This window comes from Ammospiza caudacuta, chromosome 5 (assembly GCF_027887145.1).
Source record: "Ammospiza caudacuta isolate bAmmCau1 chromosome 5, bAmmCau1.pri, whole genome shotgun sequence".
Classification (NCBI taxonomy): Eukaryota; Metazoa; Chordata; class Aves; order Passeriformes; family Passerellidae; genus Ammospiza; species Ammospiza caudacuta.
Window position 1 is genome coordinate 956,225 of NC_080597.1, and position 23,476 is coordinate 979,700.

The window sequence follows — 23,476 nt, forward strand, 5'->3', positions numbered from 1 at the left end:
GAGCTGTTGTCTGGGGTTAAACCACGCCAGCAAGAAAAGCGAATGTCCTGCTATGAGGATACAAACCTAAAAGTAGTTAACTTGACAACAGGGACACAAAAAAGCAACAAAAACTTGCAGCAAGGTGAGAGGACAACGTGTTATCACTTGATGACTCCTCCGCTCAAGATGCAAATTCCGTGCGCGGAGAACAGCCCGCAGACCCCTGCTAATTGCGCTGCGTTGTACAGGAAAGGAAAACTGCTTTTCATATTTACTTAACCTCTGCCTCCCCTGCATTGAGCCGGGACTTACCTGCAGTTGGAGAGGGCCTAAGCCCGGCGTTGCTGCGGCAGCAGCTGCCATGGTAGTTGGGATCAGCTGAACGGGGTAGGGGTCACCTAAGTAAGAGAATAATAGAGGCGTCAGCACCTTTTATCCGCTCTCCACCTGCAAATTAAAGTCCTGCATTCACTCCTTCCAAAAGCCTTCCTTTGTGCGCCTTGTTGAGGCCTAATGAAAAGCTCTATTGTGCAGCCTTTTACTAACACTCTTTTCACAATTCTGGCTGGGAGAGGAATGTGAATAAAAGGCACAAGCAATTAAGGCGGAAACCTCATCCTTTTTCATGATGTATTTAGGGAAATGGAAAAAAAAAAAAAAGTGCACATTGATCAGAAGGCTGCACTTCAAAAAAAGGAAAGAAAGAAGATGGGGGTGGAGGAGAAGAAAAGGAAAACAGTACAACCTTGATAAGATCACAGCATTAGAAGGGAACAAATTTACAAGGTTGTCCAAAATATGAAGTTAACTAAACTCCGCTCACTGTTAGCAAACTGAGCCTCACGCAGAGCAGAAATGGCACTCAATTGAACACTGTTTTCTTTCAGGGGAAGAAAAAAAATCTCACTTCAGTGGCAGGGTTTGATCCTGCAACAGGAAAAAGCATGTGAAGCTAAGGAAACCAGATACCAGCCTTTGAAATCCCTGCACCAACTCCACTTCATGGCTTGAGATTCCATTTTGCTTCTGAAGGAAAACTACTTCAACTTTTAGTAAGAACTGCATTGTGCCTAATGAGATAAAGGGAGCCAGTAAAGGCTTTAAGAAAAATTGCAGGCATTTATAAAGGAAAATTACCTGAAATGGCAAAAAAATTGAGATGGAGACCAGCTCATTTTAATGATATGGAGAGCTCACTTCTGGTCAACTCTAACACTTCTGATATGTTAAAATAAACTTCATACTGCCCCATCCACAAAACTATGAAGAAAACTAGCAAAAATAATAAGAAATGTTACACACATTATATTGGTTCTTCAAGTTATAAAGTGTTTTAATGCTTTCCACCCAAATAAGGCTCACTAGAGCATTTCTGTATGTCCCTATGTTCTGATTTCTGTAGCACAAAAAATACACTACGGAAGACTACGGAAAAAGCAGAACACTCTATCAGGAAAATCTACCTAAATGTTGCTGTACATGTCATTAAAAAGACATATTAAAAGTTTTCCCCTTTATTGTGCTTTTTTGAAAGAACTGGGCAAAAAAAATACAAAAAGACAATTAAGGACGTAATGCAGGGTGTTCTGTGAAATCATTAATAATTATTATTGAACTAAAGTTTCAAATGTTATCAAGCCTTAGTTACAGGAAACAAAGGGAAATAAATCTATGTAATTTTTTTTAATGTTAGAAATAAGCTGTGTTGGTTGTACACACATTCAGGTAAGTGGCTAATGTTTATTTTCCCTTTTTATAATGCAACCTTCTTCAGTTAGACTTTGTCACTCAAGGATTTTGATCTCCTCCTGTTAAGAATCAAACACCACCACTTCCAGTAATGGAGGACCAGCAGCAACTGGGCTGGCAAAGCATCTTATCAGATATTCAACTTAAATAAATGTGCCTGTTTATATTTAAGAACACCTTAAGTAATGCTTTGTTAACTGAAGCCACTCAGGGCTGGCCAGCCAAGCAATGCAATCCAAAATGTCCACAGGCATCCCCATTCCCAAGGGTCTCTGCCACAACAATTCCATTTATTTATTTGTCAGTGGGCAGCAGATTTCCTGAGGACTGAATCAAAAACCTTTCTGAGCTGGCATTTTTGGCAGAGCTACCTTGTGGCCTGAGCAGTGGCCCCAGACACGTGAAGGCACAGAGAAAAGGAAACAGTGGCCAGAGAATGAGGGACAAAGGTGTTCTGCTGCTCCCACAGCACCCAGAATGAGCTCAGCAGCATTCCAAAACTCCCTCCTAAAGAAGACATTCTGATCAAAAACCGCCATGAAAGAAAATAAATTTTTTAGTTTTTCAACTGACAAAAAGAAGGAATGAGGGAAATTGTCTCAGTAGGATGCTGATTCTTACAGCCCATTAAATTTCTAGTTCTGAATGATTTGTATTAAAACACAGATATTAAAAGATCAAACTTGCATGCACTCTCCCACGTTCCTCTCCACACACAGCCTCAGTCCATCATGCCAATTCCCAAATCCCACTATTCCCACCAACAGCCCAGTGGTGGAGCCAGGACTGAAACCCACAGAGAGCTCCAGACCCAGGGAAGGTTCTGGAGCTCCATCCATGAAGCACTCAGACACTGACACAGGGCAGGAGCACCTGCCAGCCCCCAGAATACCAGCAAAGAGCTCAGCTCTTGTCTGATAAATACACGTTTTCTGCTGTTGCTCTAGAACATGCTGCATCTTCCATTGCATCCTTAATTTTATTCCCATATCAGAGTGAATTTATTGACTAAACAGTTTTAGCTAACTCTGAAATTTGGGAAATGCATGTCTTAACTATTACATTACATCTTATTTTTAGACGTAAGAAGTAGCTGCATTTTTTTCCCAAGCTCTAGGAGCATTTCAGGAATGTGAGACAAGACAGGCAGTTCTCAGAAATGGGCATTTCCCAAGCCACTCACAAGTCTGTAACTCTGAAAACACCAATAAAACCTCAAACAACCATATTACATTCCCATTTCCAAAATTCATTATTAATCAAATGTATGCAGGCAGGAGCATCTTTCAGCCACCAAAAGAAACATTTTGTACATTCACTTCATGTTCCAAACTACCTCTCTTGTTATGTGTGGACTTTTTGCACAAACAAAGCAGCAGAGAGAAGTTTTATTGTTGTTTTCCTTTAGTAGGCCATATGGTAAAACACGGAGCAGATCAAAGGCTGTGATTTTTATGGTGACAATAAGGTAAAAATCATTTCATTAGCTGGTGCATTACTGCCTAATACACAATTATTTCCCAGCTAGCTGGTGACATCACTTTGAAGAGCAGAACTCTTCAGGGCTGGCTGCATAAGGAGAACCCAGATTTGTGCACTGGAGATGCAGCAGCTGCAGAAGGGAAGGGGAAATGCCAGCCTGGGGCAGCTGAGGGGGGATAATTCATGGGGAATATCAGAATATAGAGGAATCTTACTGGTGCCCACTTGGGCAGTGGCAGAGCACGAGGCTGAGTCCTCAGTTCCGTGCCAATACTTTATTTCTCTCTCTATCCTTCTTCTGGTCCATCTTCCACAAACATACCCAGAACCTCCTTCCTGATAATTTATGCACTGCAACTTCTTTCAATTCCAAATCACACCTTCATCCTTGCCCAAAATAATCCTCCGAGATCTTGCTTACAAGAGGATTTTCCATGAAGCACATTCACTCCCAAACCACTCTTTCCATGAACTCTCCTGTGATCCTCACTGAAAACCCTTTTCTGCAGGAGTTAGGCTGAGGTTCAGAGCCAAGGGGACATCCTGTTCCAGCACACAAAATCACAAAATAATAATTCCTGTATTTAGGAACTGCATTTTCAGCTGACTGGCCACCAGCTCACAGGTATGAAATCATTCTGCACTTGTGGAAATACAACAATGCCTCTAAAACCATTTATATGTTTTGCAAAATTTTATCAAAGGAGTTTTTAAAGTTAAAAAACATTAGGAGTTTTTTTTAAAGTGAAAATAAAGCATAAGAGTTAACATGATGTCTGTTGCACCATTCACCAAAACCCTGAAGATGTTTTTTGTATTCCTTTTTCTGTCACTCATCTCATTTATTCTCCTTCATGCTGTAATCCCCCCTAGTGTCCTGTCTTGTCTCCTGACAGGCTGCAAGCTCTTCAGAGCAGGCACAATTGTCTTACTTGCTATATAAATCAAGTTACATGCTAATGTTAAATTATAATGTTTTGACAGGATTTTAAAGTTGAACCTGATTATATGAAACAATAGAACACTGATTTTTTTTTCCCCCTGAAATTTTCTTCTCTTAAAAGAAGGATACCAGAAGAGGAGAAGTAGGGCATTTATTGCCTGTGATTTTTTAAAAACTCTTGCTTTTCTCCTACCTATCTTTCAGGGACAGCAAATGAAAAAAAGTTGGAGACCATGGAAGAAGAGAAAAGAAAACAGTGTAAAGAATATGAAGGGTACAAAACAAAACCTAACTCCTAAATTATATTTTCCAAGACCTGCATGCTAAACTAAATTCCATGAAAAATACCAAAATAACTATTTTCTTACAGTACATTCTGTTGACTGAAAAGGAATGCTATGTTCTCTTCACCCCATTTTTGACAAATTCTAGAAAAAGCCACAATAATTTTACACTCTATTTATCACTTAAGTGCATTTATAATGAATAATCACAGCTGATGGCCAGCTGACAGGTAAGGCACTGCATTTCCTCTCCCCACTCATTTATTATCAGCCTCATTTTCCTCTCATCCTCTTGGTGAGATGGTGGACATGCAGAAAAAGGAATGGGAAGACATGAGCAGTGCTCCCTGACTTATGGATTTAAATTAATAAGAAAAAGAGTATGAAGAAGACACCACCAGTGGCTTCCAAAAGGAAATGCCAGCTGGTTCAGACCTGCCCCACAAGGACAGCCAGATGTGGAGAGCTGTGCAAACAGCTGCACTCTGTCCCTGGTGCTTGTAAAGCTGAGTAAAGACCTGAGTGGTCTGAGCCCATCTCCTTGAGGACCCTGCCTGAAGCAGGAGGGTGCACTGCAAGCCTTCAGACACCCCTGCCAACCAGAACCATCCATGACTGCAAAATACACATTTTTTAATGTTTTTCTATACGTATTGAATAAATTACACTTATTCAAAAACTGCAGCTTCCAAGGAAAGCCAAAGTATTTCCACAAAGGTTTGTGCATGCTCATGAATTAAAAAATCCAGGGCTTTATTCCGTTGCCCAGCTATGGATAATGGTGAAGCACCAGACATTGTTCATGGCCTGGGAACTGAGCTGGAACTCCCAGCCTGGTTTACAGGTCCCCACTGTTCTGCCTGAGCTTTGTTGTCACTGGAATTGTGAGGAGAAGCCACACAGAGATGGGGAGCTGTGCAATTCTTCCACTTAGAAACAGCCTTCAGTTGTGCTCTATTCTGCATCCCTGCCTCCTTCCACCACGTCTGCAACCCCACAGAGCCATCACATCCCCATGGATGCTGGGAGGCAGAGCTGTCACTAAACCTGCTCCTCCTTGCAGTGCCAATCCACACTGCTCCATCCACATTACAGTGTCTGTCCACACATCCACATCACAATGTCTGTCCACAGTGCTCCATCCACATCACAGTGTCTGTCCACAGTGCTCCATCCACCTCACAGTGTCTGTCCACACATCCACATCACAATGTCTGTCCACAGTGCTCCATCCACCTCACAGTGTCTGTCCACACTGCTCCATCCACATTACAGTGTCTGTCCACACATCCACATCACAATGTCTGTCCACAGTGCTCCATCCACCTCACAGTGTCTGTCCACAGTGCTCCATCCACCTCACAGTGTCTGTCCACACATCCACCTCACAGTGTCTGTCCACACATCCACCTCACAGTGTCTGTCCACAGTGCTCCATCCACCTCACAGTGTCTGTCCACAGTGCTCCATCCACATCACAGTGTCTGTCCACAGTGCTCCATCCACCTCACAGTGTCTGTCCACAGTGCTCCATCCACCTCACAGTGTCTGTCCACACATCCACCTCACAGTGTCTGTCCACAGTGCTCCATCCACCTCACAGTGTCTGTCCACAGTGCTCCATCCACATTACAGTGTCTGTCCACACATCCACATCACAATGTCTGTCCACAGTGCTCCATCCACATCACAGTGTCTGTCCACATATCCACATCACAGTGTCTGTCCACACTGCTCCATCCACCTCACAGTGTCTGTCCACAGTGCTCCATCCACCTCACAGTGTCTGTCCACACTGCTCCATCCACATCACAGTGTCTGTCCACACTGCTCCATCCACCTCACAGTGTCTGTCCACACTGCTCCATCCACATCACAGTGTCTGTCCACACTGCTCCATCCACCTCACAGTGTCTGTCCACACTGCTCCATCCACATCACAGTGTCTGTCCACACTGCTCCATCCACATCACAGTGTCTGTCCACACATCCACATCACAATGTCTGTCCACAGTGCTCCATCCACCTCACAGTGTCTGTCCACACTGCTCCATCCACATCACAGTGTCTGTCCACACATCCACATCACAGTGTCTGTCCACAGTGCTCCATCCACATTACAGTGCCAATCCACACTGCTCCATCCACATCACAGTGTCTGTGTCTATCCACAGTGCTCCATCCACCTCACAGTGTCTGTCCACACTGCTCCATCCACATCACAGTGTCTATCTACAGTGCTCCACCCACATTACAGTGTCTGTCCACACTGCTCCATCCACATTACAGTGTCTGTCCACACTGCTCCATCCACCTCACAGTGTCTGTCCACAGTGCTCCATCCACATCACAATGTCTATCTACAGTGCTCCATCCACATTACAGTGTCTGTCCACACTGCTCCATCCACATTACAGTGTCTGTCCACACTGCTCCATCCACATCACAGTGTCTATCCACACTGCTCCATCCACATTACAGTGTCTATTCACAGTGCTCCATCCACCTCACAGTGTCTATCCACACTGCTCCATCCACATTACAGTGTCTGTCCACAATGCTCCATCCACATCACAATGTCTATCTACAGTGCTCCATCCACATTACAGTGTCTGTCCACAATGCTCCATCCACATCACAATGTCTATCTACAGTGCTCCATCCACATTACGGCGTCTGTCCACACTGCTCTTCCCCATCCTGGGGGAATATGAGGCTTGGGTCAAATGCTCATCCCTGTCCAAGGCATGAACAGCAGCCCTGGAAGATGACCACCATCTATCTTCATAAAGGATCTACAGTATGTGGTCTTCACAGCACACACCTTCTGTTTTTGCCTTCAATGTCAATATTTTTGCCATGTGATTTGGGGGTTGTCATGACCTGCATGTCAGCTGACACAGCTAAATCAGAAATTAGCACTCAAGTCTCTTTGGAAGACAGAAACACAGACACAGAGCACAAGTAGAATTGTGAGACAGTCCACATGATAGTCCATTAAACATGAAACATGTGACTGACTGAAAAACAGAGGCACATCAGCAATTTTCCCTGAGGAACTTTATGCTATTTAACTCCTAAACATTAATTTTATTGTATTATGTGAGGAGCCAATTAACTGAGAGCCCCACTTTTATCAGACATCAGAATTATTGTTCAGAACATAGATGAATGGTAAATTCAGCATATTTCAGTTTTGTTAGGCTTGACTTGTTCACCTCTCATATTCTGCCAATTTTAAGAGGTAATCAGATATTTCATCAATAAATTTCTGTGAATTACTTAGAACACCTCCAGCAGCAACAAGCTGATATGTAAGACATATAAAATGCGCCTATTGTATGTTCAGATCTCCCCCCCAGTTGGATATGGTTGAAATAGTGACTAAAGTGCTTTGAAAAAAACCTTGTGTTGATGACATCTGACTGCAAACAAAATATGATTTGTTACAACAAATTATCCACAGGGCACAGGACAAATGGGCAAAGAACAACAATTCTTGTTTCCAAAATCTGTCATATCACCATAAAAATAACACAGGTATCAGCAAAAAAAAGGCTTCCTGAGAATCTGCCAATAACCTGGAAAATGTACTTGGGGTAAATCCCATTTCTGGAAACACAGACTTTGCAACTATTGCTTCCCAAGAAAAGAAAACAAATCCTAAAAACCTCCAACTAACTCAGTTTCTTGCACACATTAGTTTAGAATACAAGGTGAGTTGTTCTTCATCTTCTACAGAGGAAACTCTGTGGAATTCAACAGCTTCAGTCATCCTAAAAAGCTGCAGGACTGACAGAACACACCACACTGCTTTAGGCACAGGTCAACATTTCCTTCCCTTTTAGCATGGTGACCAAATTTTTTAAGAAATGTTGGAGTGCAGTTTCCTAAATTAATCCTACTCAGCATCACTAATCAGAGAAGACCCACCAAAATTTATATGTGCCTTAATAAAAGGATCACACAGACCCATACATGTGTGCATTAATAAAAGGATCACACAGACCCATGTGTGCATTAATAAAAGGATCACACAGAGCCGTACATGTGTGCATTAATAAAAGGATCATACTACCTACAAATGATGGAGCAGCTTGCTCAGAGGCAGAACTAAGCAGTTTTTAAAGGGCACAATACAAAACTTCTTCTCTTCTATCACTTGCACCATTTTTATGCTTCCAAAGCACTTCTCAAATATTAATTAGCTCTAAATAAATTCTAATTATTTCTAAGAGTGGCCCTAGCAGATCTGTATCATCTGGTGAGCGAAGTCAACAGCAACAGCTCCCGAGACCTCAGCAGAGCTGACATTTCCCTTGCCATTGCTGAAATCTGGGACTGTGTCTATTATCTGCTGAGCGCCACAAGGAGGGCTGAACCAGCAGCAGTAACCAGTGACAGGGTGTGGGATGAGAAGGAAAGAAGGGTTAAATGACCTGAGCCAGTCTGGGGAGCCCAAATGTGGGAGCAGCTTTGGGAAATGCAGAAATCAGACTCTGTTTGATTTCAGCATCAGCTGAAAAGGAAGGTGCTCACCTGCTGCTAAAACCAGTTTAAATAGCTGGGATACTGGGTCAACTCCTCAAATCCGCTCATGCTGCCAATCATGAACTCATTTACAATAACCTTGAAACATCAGCCCTTTGGAAAAAGATTTGCCCTATATATCTATCTAAAAATTACACATTATGTGTATCATAATATACATATAAAGAGGTGTGCATGAAAAACTCAAAAACCTTAAATTTCAAATAGCACACATTACATTAATAACTAAATACAGGGCAAGTTAGTATGTAATCAGTATCTACCTTGCCAATTGTGGATTATATAGCCCATCACATACTGCCAACTTTTTTTTCCTCATAAGAAAAAGTACTTCAGTTGTAAATAATAATATTACATATTTTATATATGCAATTATATCTAGGTATGGAGGTTAAAAATTAACTGGAAGCAGAGAATATGAATCTTTTTCTCAAATAGAAATGTAATCCTAATAGAAGTTCCTCCCTTCATCCCTGCCAACTTTACCACCACACAATATGCCATAGAGAAAAGAGGGGAAGTGTCAACTTGTGTAAATTGTCCCTTATGTAATGCAAACCATCTGTTTAAAAAAACAAAACAAAATGAAAACCCAAGCCACTCCCAAGCATGATCTGCTATGGGGAAAAAGAAAGAAAAGGAAATGCAGTACATCAAATTGGAAGCCAAAGACCATGACCTGCCATGTAACCACAGAGAAAATATTTACCCCTCTCCTCCCTTTATTTACCCAATTTTGAAAAATATTTGGAAAAGCATAATTGAATCATTTGCTCTGCACATAATAGAGACTGATACTGCTGGATTCTTTTGAGCATTTCATCTCTCTAGAATGTTTTCCATCAGGCTGGAACCCAGCAGAGAAAAACTCTTTGTTTCCAACAGCCCATCTCAGAGTGATGCCACCACTGGGTGAGAAGGTCCCTGGGTCCTCAGTCACTGCAACCTGGCAAAGGATGGGGATAAAGTATCAGTGCATTCTGCCCTCCCTGGGGTATCTGCCATGAAAGGAGTCCAAAGGGACCACTGCTATCAACTGTTGTGATTATTTTTGTGTTCTCTTCAGTCTAAATGCTCAGAAAACAGTTTGTGTAGAGAAAGCAGTGCTCTTCTCTTCCATCCTCTGTCTGGTGAGTGATGAGTCCTTTGGTAAGCACTGCCTGAGGAGCCCACTTTTCATTCTGGAATCATTGGGGACTCACATTTCACCCTCTCTGGGGAGGCACAGGTGGGTCAGAAAGCACTGAATGAGTTAAATTAGCACAAATGTCCCTCTGAATGTGTCTCCAAAGCCAAGGAGCTCTGCACCACTAGCTACTTATGAAAATATTGGTTGCTGCAATAATGATCTCTTGCCTCTCCCCCAAATTTTCAAATCTCACTTTTTTTTGAGGAAAAGTATGTGAAAACTTTCATAGCTTTTTGTTCTTTGTGACTGGAACTGAATAGTCACGTGGAGTTTTTTTATCATTCCTATCTGCAAGTTGTTAATGCTAATAAATAACAGAGTCATCACTAGAGAATTTCCATCAATCAGCCACAGAAAACAATTCTGAAAAATGCAATCAGTCCAGAAGGAAGGGCAGATTTTCCAAAAGGACTGGGAAGATGTGGAAGTGAGATCCATTTTTGTCAGGCACAGACACTGATTTTAAATCCCAGAAGGGCAGTCATGTACAGAAGATGCTTGGTGGGGTCTTTGGAAGCTCCTAGGAGGGCTTTGCTCCCAAAAGCAAACTCAGTGAAAATCAGGCATTTAACCCACCCAGAAGCTGAGCAAATTGATCTGCTGGAATTTCTCTGTTGCAGCACAATGCTGGTACTGCAACCCGCTGCAGCTCAGTTCAAGCCAGCACAGGTGGCTGCACTGAAGTTTGCAGTACAAGAATCTGGTCGATAGCCCTAAGGCTTAGATCCCAGTGCCTTTGTCACTCTCAAGAGGGAGGTTTAGGCTCCTAAATGACTCAGGTGGTGCTTAACAAAATTGTACCCAAAGCTCTCTGCCTTACAGACTTTGCCAAGTGGACTGACACACTGTAGGGTAAGCAAAAAATTTGGAGAAATAGTTGTAGTGGTCTGTCAAAACCATGACTTGATGTGAACATATCGTGGATTGAAGGCAGCTAGGTGGAGCTTTCCAGCTGTGGCTAAATGTGAGGTTTATTTACTCTAGATGCTGAGTGAAAGGAAGAAACCCTTTGGACTACTGGTCACTTCTCCTCAGCCAAACATGCCAGGCAAGCACCAAACACAGAGCTGCCTTTTTCCACTGGCTCCTGCTCAGCCCTGCAGCTTGGCACGCTGCTCATCCAAGCCTCACTGCCAGAAGCAGCACAAACTTTGCTCTTTTTGCCTTTCCATTTTCAGGGTTACACAAACAACACCTAACGCCACATCTATTTCACAGATGTGAGGAACTACAGGACTATGGTGGAGTTAATACTTCATAGATGGGAGGAACTACAGGAGACTATGATGGAGTTAGTATTCCGTAGATGTGAGGAACCACAGGATTATCATGGAATTAATATTCCAAAGATGTGAGGAACTACAGGATTATCATGGATTAAGTATTCCATAGATGTGAGGAACTACAGGATTGTCATGGAGTTATTACTCCATAGATGTGAGGAACTACAGGATTATCATGGAGTTATTACTCCATAGATGTGAGGAACTGCAGGACCATCATGGAGTTCATGTGCACACAGTACAAAGAAAGGAAAAACCACCTCAGCTCCTTTTAGCCAAGCTGGACCTGACTAACATGGAAACAATATCATCTGCCAGACCTGTCTAACAGCGTGCTTTGCTGACCTTTTCCAGACCCACAGTGATGGCAGCATTCACATTCAGCGTGGCTCTCAGCTACACATTCTGCAGTGTGAATCACTGAGAGGCTGAGTGTGTGAAATCACTGGAAGAACTGAATGAGACCATGTTTTGGCACTGCAGCTCTGAGGGATGGGAAGGGTTTGGAACAGTATTTGCAACAGTGGTCCCAGTCTGTAAAATATCAGGAAAAGGTGTTGGTGGCCAAAGAAACTGAGTTAGTGTTCAAGTACTTGCCTGTGATGTTCAGAAGCTGAGAGAAATCTGAAATTGTGGGCTAAGCCAGCTTAACTAAAGAAATCTTTTTATGTTCTAAGTTTATCAAAAAGGCAGCAGTGGCAAGTGCTGAGTAACTCAAACCAACTGATGAATTAATGAGTCAGTCAAGGATACAGATGGGTACAGTGACATGGACACAACAAACACCCAAAGCAGAGACAGAGAAGGGTGGAACAAGAAAGTCCTGGATAACTCCATAGAAAACCGATGCAGAAGAGTTCTACAAGTGCATGAAAACAAGTCTGTGAAATTCATGCTCTAGCTAAGTTTATTCACAGAAATAAAGTTCCTTCATTATTTCTTAACTTGGACTTATCCTCATCATGTTGACAGGAAGACGAAATCCTATAGAAGGCCTAAATAAAATATAAAAAAAATCTGCAGAATGCAGAGAACAATACAAATCTTTCAAAGATTAAAACAAGTAAATGCTATATTTTTAAGTGTTAGGCTCTCACAAATATCCTCAGAGTTTGTGTTAGTCCATCAAACTGAAAGGCATATGCTATCTTTGATCTCTGTGCAGAGCCTCCGTTGAGATTAATGTGAGCTCTGTGTGAAGAAAGAGACTAGAATAGGCCCTCAGTTCACAAATAGCAAGCAGTCTGCTCCAGGAAAAAACATGTTTTCTTACAACAGTGTTGAAATCTATTGGGAAGTTTCAAATAGCTTCTCTTGAGATGCAAGTTGTGGTCATGAGCATGTTCACTTGTCAGAAAGACCTGTCAGGGAGAAGGTGCACAAACGCAGCTCTTGTGTCAGATGTTTGGCTGTTGTGTAGGAACACATCCCTCATCTCTGACAGCCTTTTCTCATGCTGTAACAGCCAATGCCCTGTTCCTCACTCATCCCTGCGAGCTGATGGCTCTGTGCATGGACAGGGTGCTATTTCACACAGCCTGTGCCCAGCAGTGCCCACTCCAGGTAAAGGAACCCCCAGCACTTACTGCATCCCGCCTTGTAGCTGAAGCCAGGAGGAAGCAGGAATCCTTGCTGGGCAGCTGCTGCCAGGGTGCGCTGGTCTGGAGGGAACACGGGGATCATCAATGGAGGCAGCTGACCCTGGACCTGCTGAACAGAGAGGGACAATCAAACACACAGTCTGGGGGGGACAAGGGCTGTAATGTGCTTTCCTTCACTGCTGGTCTGAATTCACCTCTTCATGTTGGGGTGCTCCAGCAGCATCAGCTGTGGGCCTTCATCTTCATCACCAAACACTTCATGTGAACGACATGAACCCAAAATACACTGAAATGTTTCACTAAGGCATATCTACATCCCACTTAATTATTCCCCCCACAGCTCATGATGGCTCACTTATCTCTGGCTGTAGGGGGCTGCTTCCTTCTCCTTCACTGAACTGAGCAGCAGTATCTGTCTCAGACAGTAGCTCTCACCCTGACCAAGCCCAAACACAGAGACACCTCCTCAGAAAGGAGAAATAAGTGCACAAGTAGCACACAGCACAGCCAGTGCTATTTTCCTGCTCATACACGTGCGCTCATTTGTACATGTGAAAAGATAAAGCCTCCAAAAAAGGCTGAGAGCCTTTACTCACAAATCAAACAGCCATGTCTGAAGAGTTAGGCGTTCAACTTTGCACAGCAACTCTACACAAGCATGCAAGTCAGGAAGTGGAAAATATTATATTGTAAGTGGATACTGCAGGGGACTAAAGCCATGCAGAAATTAGTCATCAAAGCTGGAAGTGGGCCATGGCACAACGTCTACTGCTGCTGCTTTTACCCTGTTCCGTTAATAGCTTCTATAATTGATAGAAATGGAAGCTGTCTCTGGATTTCACACAGATGAGAAACACAAAGTTTGCTGGGTTAAAATGCTGAATGACTAGTTCAAATTTAAACCCCCACTGCACTGACCAGATCAGTGACACAAGAAGGACTGATCCATTTTTAAGAGAGCTCATCCAGATTTTAATGGCCCTGTAAAGCTGAGGCATTGGAGATGGAGATGTCTTTGAAAACTACAATTTATTTTGTGGTTTAAGTAACTCAGAAAATCAGAGTATCAACAGAGAACCTCCTATGCTGAGGGGCACACAAAGGTGTCACTCTCTTCATTGCTGCCTGACAGAAGTGGGAAAGAGAACTTGCCCCAGCCCTTGGCTGCCACTGCTCAGAACACACCACTTACACTTCACTCTATTTTCATTTATTCTCCTTAAAATCCAGGCCACGTCTTGGTTCACCCAACACCGTTACCAGGCAAAACAGTGATACAAAATTTGGGATTACCATCCCTTCTAATTTATGCTGGAGCTGGCAACACCCCTGTGTGTGCTGACGGTGTCTGTATGGTCTGAAACAGTTTTCAAGGACAGAGTTCAAGAGCACTGTTGACAGAAATTCTTGCAGTGAGAGATTAAGATTGAGCCTGAAACACAGAGTAGATGTAGCTCCACTCACTGAACCAGCTTGATCCATTTTTTGTTACTTCAATATTTGCCTTTCTATTCTGATCCTGTTAATTAGAAGGCATACATATTTTCAGCTGAATTACAGGATAAAACCCATACAAAATGTGATTTGTTCTCTATTTGCACAGATATCCTAGAGCTGTTCAATACCTGCCTTTTTTTCACGTGTTCATTTTTTGTTTGTTTTGTTTGAGGTTTTGTGGTTTTTTTTTTTTTTTTTTTTTTTTTTTTTTTTTTTTTTAAGACAAAGACAAAGTAACTGTATTCTTTTAGAACAAAAATGAACAGCCATGCGGAATTTTTGCATAGTACTCTTCTTCGGCAAAAAGCCACAGAACTTTTTTTTTTAAAATGGTTTCCAAGGATGAAAGTGACTTTGCCAAGCGAAGAAGCTTCAAAACAGGACTCAAAAAACACTAATAGAAAGACAGATGGTTCTACTAAGTGCTTTGCTGCCAAAAAAAATGTTAAAAAAAAGTGAAAAAAATGGAGTGATGTTATTGAAGCTGACTGCAAAGTTCTCTGATGACTGCAAATACTCTTGTCCCACTGCAAGTGTTAACTCTGCCTCCAGGGCTAATATAACTGAAGCACCACACACACACAAATTGTCATTGCCAAGCCCACAATGTAGCTTAAGTCTGCACTTGATTCCAAGTGACTGCCAAACACACGAGCAAAACACCACACTGAAAAATTCCCATTTAGGAAAACATTTACCAGGAAAATGCCCTTTCTTCCTAAATCTGACTGATGCATTTCATTTTTTTTTTCCAAATTGCTGCTCCTCTTTAACTCTCCAAGGGGCCTTATAGCCCCTCATTTCAAATGACACAACCGTGTTTGTATTAGGGAGGTAAGAACTATGGGGTGGTGAGGATGGTTTGCTTGGATATAGAAATAACACAGTCAAAACAATGTGATTTTCATTCCAGGATGGAATGTATGGAGCAGCACTCATTTTCCCCTAAACACAAATAAATGCAAACATTCGTTCATTTTAATCCGATTACCTGACACAATATCTCACAAATTGTGGACTCTTCATTTTTATGGCTCATATAACTACTGCATTTTAACTCATTATGTTTATTATTATTATTAACTGGAATTGCTAGGATACAACTGCCTCAAGTGGCATTGAATACAGGCCCTCCTTCTGAGTTTTACATCTAAGGTGTTTCCCTTTTTTTTTTCTTTTAAAGGTAATACTACATCAGTTCAATCTCTCAAATGTTTTTATAACCAGTTAAATCTCTCAAACATTTTTTATTTTTATTGGAAGCTTACATACCTTCCAATATTTTCTGGATTGTAACTTCTTGATACTGCATTTCTGATTTGAATATAATGGACTGCAAATCAGGGCTGTTTTCCAGGCCTTTCACTTTGTTCTGCTAAAGGACATATGCCCATAAAAAGAAATACCCCTTCAACAATCTAATAACTCACACAGATGTCAAGACTCTCCACTGGCCAGTCTCTCTATGTGTGACCTCTTCTCAGGTGTAACATCCTAAAGGAGACAACTGTATTTTAAATCCTCACAAAATTCCCACTGGATTTAATGAGCCACAATTTCGCCTTGTAACTTCTTACCTACTTTAGGATGTTATTCTGGAGGATACAGACACAATCCTCCAAGATTTTCCTGGTTTTCTATATTGTTATCACTGGGTTATCTGAGCACACTGTGAACCCCTCATTAATTTTTTCCTCTCCTCTGCCCAGATATATTTGGCCAGTGCCAAACCACCACACCAGGAAACCTCCATAGCCACTGAAAATCCAAAAAAGAGCCCCCCCTGAAGAACTCAATGCAAAAATCAGTGTGAGCACATGACAAGCAACCCATAGTAAATTTACTGTGCAAGGGGGAAGCACCCACAGCTGCCTGCAGAGATTTCTGATTCTGGAAAGTGCCTCGCTGTCTCTTTATTTGTCTCAGTGCCTTTGGAAAGTGTGGCCCTGAATGGCTTACCATATCAAAGGGAATGTGTTGGCAAACCTGAGCCAATCCAAGCTGCTGAAGCCTGGGCCAGCATCTCCACAAATGTGTGCGTGTCCTTTATGGCCTGACCATAACAAATGCAAGCACACAGAGACACTGCATTCACCACAGTCACAGTGAATGTCCCCAGCATTCTCAGCTTCGTTATAACTGTAGTATTTCCACCTCAATTCTGCTCCCCTGTCCCCTTTTAGGAACATACTATGGTTACCACAGCTACCTAAGCACCAGGCAGCATGTTTTTAACAGTTACCCCCACTGTTTGTTACTAGCTCCTGCTGCGACTTCCACAAATTTAGATTGCAAACACTTGACAACTACAGTTCTATTTTCTGTAAAAAGTCATGTGTGCCTTGGGTCACTATGTAAATAGCTACACAGGGAAAGCAGTTTAAAGGAACATTAAGATGGCAAAGTTGGACATTTGTGGCTCAGAGAATGCCAGGATCAGGGAAACGTGCATGACCTTATTTTGGTTCTTCATTGCCCCTGCATCCAGACAGAATCCTTCAAGTTCAGGGTTTCCCCTCCACATGACTCTTAATCTAGAAGGTTTATCCCATTTCTCAAGTCACATAAATCCATACTTTCAGCAAACTAAGCCCCTAAAATAGCAGCTGTTATTAGTTCTATCTATTTTCTCCTCGTACACTTCCCCCAATTTCATTTCTGCAGCTGTTCATTACATATTTATTAGCATCAACTTTTATCTAAGTCTTCCTCTCTCCAAGGTAAATATTTCAGTGCATTTCCCAGCATCTATATAGATATTTATAAATAACATTTTCCACTGAGGGGCAAATGCTGCTATGCACCCACCTCTATCTCTTCAGAAGCAATTCTATTCCTTTTGGTGAGACTGGTGATGGATAATGAATTACTGAGTGTGGATAAGAGCAGCTGCTAAAAGCACCATTCTCTTCTCTACAACCTGACCAAACTCTGCACAGTACTTCACTCCTGAACTGCTCAGAAGTGTGGCTAAATTTTATTTTCATTGGAGTTATTCTCAGCTGCCCCAAATAAGTTCAGATATTTCATTCCTAGAACAGAGGATGCACATGAATGATCTGATTAACTTGAAAGTGTTGTAGGAATATCTTCCTGCTCGTGACTTGTCTGGAAGTTAAGCATCTCTTCCACTGTTCAGGGAAGAATGCAATGCACATTTCACATGCAGCAACACAAATCTGTCCCTCAAAGCTGACATGTTTAGTTGCATTTGTCCCCCTTCCTCCAGAAACACTCGACTCCCAGTGCCACACACTCTGCTGAAGGACTGCATGCTTTAATTAGCACATGTGTTGGCCCTCCTTACCTCACCCCCCTCCCCGTGTCTATCTTAAGGGAAATAAAAATATATGTCCCCATATAACTACAATCTGCTATTTTCCCTTGCAGTGATGTTTAAAATAAGACAAGAAAATGTTTTGCTCTCCTGTGTATCAGTTCCCTAAGTTGCCACAAGCATGTCCTGAGCCCAGAGAACAGGAAGCCCTGCCTGCCCAGCTATGGGATGATCCCTCCTCCTGGGTTTGCGGTGCATTTTATGGGGTGCTCACCGAGTGTCCAGAATGCACAGCACAAGGTGGGAGCCACGAATTAAAGGTGCATTTTTTTTCCTAATCACCTCCTGTAAGCTTTTCTGCAGTGGATGATTTGGGCCCTAAATATTCTTCTTCCCTTTGCTGTGTGTGAGGCTTAGAGAAGTGACCCCAGAGCTCACCAAAACGTACCTGTGCACACAGCTGGGCTCAGCCAGCACTCCCACAGCTGCAAACAGGGACAGGCTGGCACAGAACTCTCACAGGGGGGATCCAGGGAGAATGAACCAGGGTTCTCTCATCACCCACACCTGACACAGGCTCCCCAGCACCACCCTGCTGGCACAGCACAGCTCTATCCTGAGGGCTGGCGGGCAAAGAACGGTTAGTCTGATGGAATATGGACACAGTCCCTAAGGTGTGCAACTTGGCACGTAGAAAACACAGGAACAAACTCGCAGAATGCATCTCAGGGAAACACAGAAGCATTTTCCATTTTAACAAAGCGAGGCTTTCCAGGCTGGAAGCTTTCCACCTTAGCTCAGTCCTGCAGGAGAGCCTGGGTGTCACTAGCAGCATCCGTCTCCAGTTCACCTCAGCATAAAGCCTGCAAATTAGCACACACAGCCGTCTGAACCAAGTGCAGCAAAGTGCTGACACTGCCAAGCAATACAGACAGGAGCTGTTTCCATGCTGATAACTTCCTTCCAGGGCTTCCTTCCTCCAGCTCATGCCACAGCACAACATGCAAGGCTGACAGACAGACAGACAGACAGACAGACCTCCAGCAGCACTTGGCAGCACAGAGGCCAAAAGGACCTTTCACATTCAGGAACAGCCCTTGGACACTTCCCAAGGAAAAAGCCAGTTCATTTATTGCTCTTTTTTGTAACTGAAATAACTTCAAAACATTTTTTTAAATATTTGATCTAGTACAGAAGAAGCATAGAGAGGAGAGAAAAGCAGTAAGATGATTTTTAGGTTTAACAAGTATTCTTGCTTGTGCAACTTGGCATGCAAGTTACCTAGAGAGCAGCTCTGCCACAAAGGTACTGGAACAAGCAGCCTAAGTTAAAAGTACATAAACTAGAACTCATTCCAGCTGTTTTTAGACAAAAGCCCAAGAGTTCACACAGGGAGGGCTGCCCCAGACTGTAAAACATCTCAGTGAGTGGGGTTCTGGCCAGATCAGGACCCCCAGAGCCAGCGACTGGAATTCAGGTACTGCCACACTGCAAGACTGAACAGCCCTCTCAAAGAGCCCCCCTAATCCCAGCTCAAGAGCAACATTAAAAACATTTGCCCCTTTCATTTCTATAAGAGAAGAAGATTCATTGTTTGGTGGGTTGAGCTCCTTGTTTCATGAAGAGGCTGAAGTTAACAAATGGGCTTTTGAGGCACAATGACCACAGTTTTGGGCAAATGATCTTATTTCACCTTCCTTAACATTCACACAAACACTGAGTTCTCATGGCCCAGCTTCCAAGCACCTTGTTTAAGTGTTAGTGCCCTTCCTGGAGGAATAAACCAGGACTGTAAGGGAAATCTGCCACAGACCTGTGCCTGTCAGAAGTGCAGATTTAGATGCCGTATTGCTCTCTGTTTGTGCTTTTGTTGGCTGCCAGCGAGTTGCTCCTAAGTGCAAACGTCCTGATCGAGAGTGGAGCCACAAAGTCACCTCCCTGAGAGCGGGCAGTGTCTGAAGCTGCAGGAGGGGCCGGTGCTGCCTGCAGCATATGCAGAGCACAGGCTCCATATGCCGGGCTGATGCTCCCCCCCGAGCCCTGGGCCGGGGCTGATGGCTGCAGCACAAAGCCATCCAGCCAAACATTTGTCAGGGAAGGGAAAACAGGTGGGAGCTCTCCTGATGTGATTTACCAGACAGCACGTAGGATAATTCCTTCAGCAGCACGTGCACCCTGCTCTGCAGCTAGCTCATCTATGATAGATGGGCTCAGTTATTCACAACATAATGAACTCCGGGCTTATTTGTACATGCCAGAGACAATCAGGGACACACAGCAATGCACCTCCCTTGTCACTGCTGACAGCAGCCCCTCAGAAGTCACCTGGGGAATTCTCCTCCTGATTTCCTCCGCCCTGAGGAGGCTGAGTTTTGCCATGTGGGTGCTAACCCAGCTCCCTTTCCTTTCAGAGTCGCTGCTTTGGTGACTCAGTGCTCTCCTTCTACCAAAACCAAAGTTTTTGTGCAAGAGCATCACTGTCAAAGCAGCTCTGGAAAGCAGGACTGGTGGGGAGCAGGGAGAGCACTGTTTCTATTTGAGGATGTCTGAGGGCTTCAGAAAGGAGTGTAGAACCAAGAGGACTTTTCCTGTAGGAGCACAGGGATTTTTCAAGCTTGAATCTGCAAATCTTAGCATTATAAATCGATGGCTAGACTATAAAAACAAGTAGGAATGGGTGGGAAGGCTCAGAACTGGCATGGGGTTAAAAGACAGGGAGAAGAAGAAGAGGAATAATCCAAAAATGACTTTGCAAGAACTTCCATGAATGTTGGAAGTAACAGATTCAGTTGAGGACAAGGAAATTGGTGAGTAAATGAACAGGAAATAAACTCTAGTGTTACACAGCAGCACAGGCAGGAGCCTGGCTGGTTTCTGACAGTAATTCTGTGTTCTGACAGTAAGCTCTGTCACCTGGGAAAGATGCGCCACCTTGTCACCTTTTCAGTGCTTCCAAGGCACCTTTGGATTCATCCTGACACCAAAGTATTATTGTGAATGCTTGGGTGCAAAGGGTGCAAACAGGACCATCAAATGCTCAGCTATAAAACTGCCCAAAAGGTTGAGAATGCAGCTTAAGTAATTAATTCTAAGTAATTTTCTAAAATAATATCCATATTGTTTCTAAATATTCTCTAAATTTATTCTAACCATGGTTCTCACTCCTGTGTAGACTGAAGTAAAGCAGCTTTTGGAGAGTGAGCCAATCCACAAAAGATTTCTTTAGTGCATTTTCCTGAAAAAATGAAATGGGTGGCAAGAGCACGGCTGATGCCATTATACTTTAAAAAGTGTATTTTTTGTCACTTGAAGTTATTCAGAGACATCTGTCTAAAGGCCAGCTGCTAAACCTCTCCCTTTACCCCCTGTTGATTTTCCATAATATATGCAAACACCAGTAACTAATAATTCTGATGTACAAATTGCAGCAGTACTTTTCCTGTTCCAAAACCCCAGATTCTTACACTGAAACAGGGAGAACACTCCCAGTTAGGAAACCACTGCCCTTAGGGGATGATGGCCAGCTCCATGACCTCATCTTTGACACAATGCTGAGGGTATCCTTTCAAACCAACCCCCAAGGTTTCAAGATGTATTTTTCACTCAGTATCTCTCTGACAAATGGAATATCATTAATTAAAAAAAAAAAAAAAACACAGCAATTTCAGTGTGTAGGCGACAGGGAAGAAACAGGGGTTATTTAATATCATGTAGTGGGCAGAAATTCAAAACCCATTCAGCTGCTGAATAGTGCCATGCTATAAACAAACAAGAAAGTCTTATCAAAGTCATCCACTTAAAATCATACCATCCAGAAAGAGAGAGAAAAAATAGACTTAAAGGACTAAAAAAAAAAGTGTCTGCACTAAAAGTCATTACCTCCTCTTGCCTTCTTTAAACAGAAACATAGTTAATAAATCTGTATACAAACCAATGAACTACAGGGGAAAAAACATCCTTCATGGTTTGATCATTAGACTCTTGCAGAACTGGATCTGCTCATAAAATCTGAGACTGAAATCCACTGACTAAACTGTGTGAATGACCCCTCTTCTTCTCCCAGTTTTTTTTTCATTATTATCATTATTATTATTATTATTATATCGAATACATGTGTAATTGTAAATAATAATATTTTTATTATTATCATTTATTATTATTATTATTATTATTATTATTATTATTATTATTATTATTATTATTATTATTATTACATCAGATACATGTGGTCTCCAGTGGCATCACTTTCAGAGCACAAGTAGTTACAACAACCCAGTGTCATTCTTTTCTGAAGACAATATATTGTCATTATTATTATCATCGTCACTGTTACTGCTGTATACTGAGTTTCATTGTTTTCTGTAGGATCTCAGAAATCCCTGCTGGATGAACAAATGGCCAGGACACCTCTGAGCACATGGTATCAGAAATGCTTGCAGCAAACACAGCCTTAGTGCTGGACAGCCTCTAAGGACTGCACAATAAAGAGCTTTTTCAGCTGCTCACACTTGTTCCTGACTGTCCCCGGCTGCTCCTCAGCACCCTTCCGCTTTGCCATCAAAAGTTTGGTTTCAAAAGCAAAACAGACTCAAGTTGCAGAACAAATACAATTTCAGCAGAAACGTCACCCCTCTCCCATTCACGTCCTGATGCTTTTTGTGCCCCTGTTACCAAAATCCTCATCAAAAAATGCTATTCACAAGGATTTTGTTTGGGAACATTTCTTGAATAGGGCTGAAGACAGTCTCTAATTTTGTACCTACAATCCAGTGACAGCAATACAGCTAAAGCACAATTAGCTGTAGGTAGAGTGATAAAATTTAGACATCTCATCATCTGATTTCTGTGTACAGCCAGGTAAGCAGCCAGCCAAATCCTGCAGCTTTTTACTCCACTGAATTGCAGCTACAAATATTTTGATTGCCCAAAACATTGTATATTTTTCTCCTTTGCTGTCACCTTCACTTCTCCCTTGCCTTCCTCCACCCCTTTTATTATTAAAGATATGAGAAAAACCACAAAAAAAAGAAAAAAAAAAAAAGAAAAAACAAAGGAGAGTAAATGCAATTGTTTTCTTGGCACTTGTAGATGCGGACCATGAAGTGGAGAAGGAAATTGCCCACCTCACAAGGGCACCTATCAGCATGAGTCAGTTTTTAATTTTCCTGGCTCTAATCCTAAAATAAATAATAATAAATAATAAACAGAATAAAATAAATAATGATAATTAATAATAAATAATAAAACAATTAATAAATAATGAATCATGACTAATGAATAATTAACATTAATAAATATCATAAATAACAAACACCTGTGCTTGGCTGGGCGTGGCCCAGGTGTGGCAGGGCGCGGCAGCCCCACCTGGCCCCCAGAGCAGCCCTGGCAGGTGTGCAAAGGGAAAGCAGAGCAGCGTTCACAGGCACAGCCCATGCATAATGCATGGAAAGCAGGATCTCAGCAGAGGGGGCAAAGCACAGCACAATGAGCACCAACAGTCTCTGGGTTTTTTCTTCCTAGTCTGAAGTACTTCTTGAATGCACAATCTTTTTTTTCTGCCTTTAAATACACACATACCATACTCCTAGATCAATTTTTCAGCCACTATAGGTATTAGAGGACAATTTACATGTGATTT

The 23,476-nt window shown here is 42.4% G+C and overlaps 1 protein-coding gene across 1 annotated transcript in view; it reads right to left on the bottom strand.

The window, feature by feature from the left end:
- Nucleotides 1–23,476, bottom strand: part of SOX5 (SRY-box transcription factor 5) — a 314,234-nt gene that overhangs the window by 73,953 nt on the left and 216,805 nt on the right. Inside the window, exons 7-8 of the mRNA XM_058804990.1 lie at nucleotides 13,050–13,170; nucleotides 295–380 (exon numbers count right to left, since the gene is read on the bottom strand). Of these exons, the coding sequence (XP_058660973.1) occupies nucleotides 295–380; nucleotides 13,050–13,170 (207 nt within the window). The remainder of the gene's footprint in view (nucleotides 1–294; nucleotides 381–13,049; nucleotides 13,171–23,476) is intronic.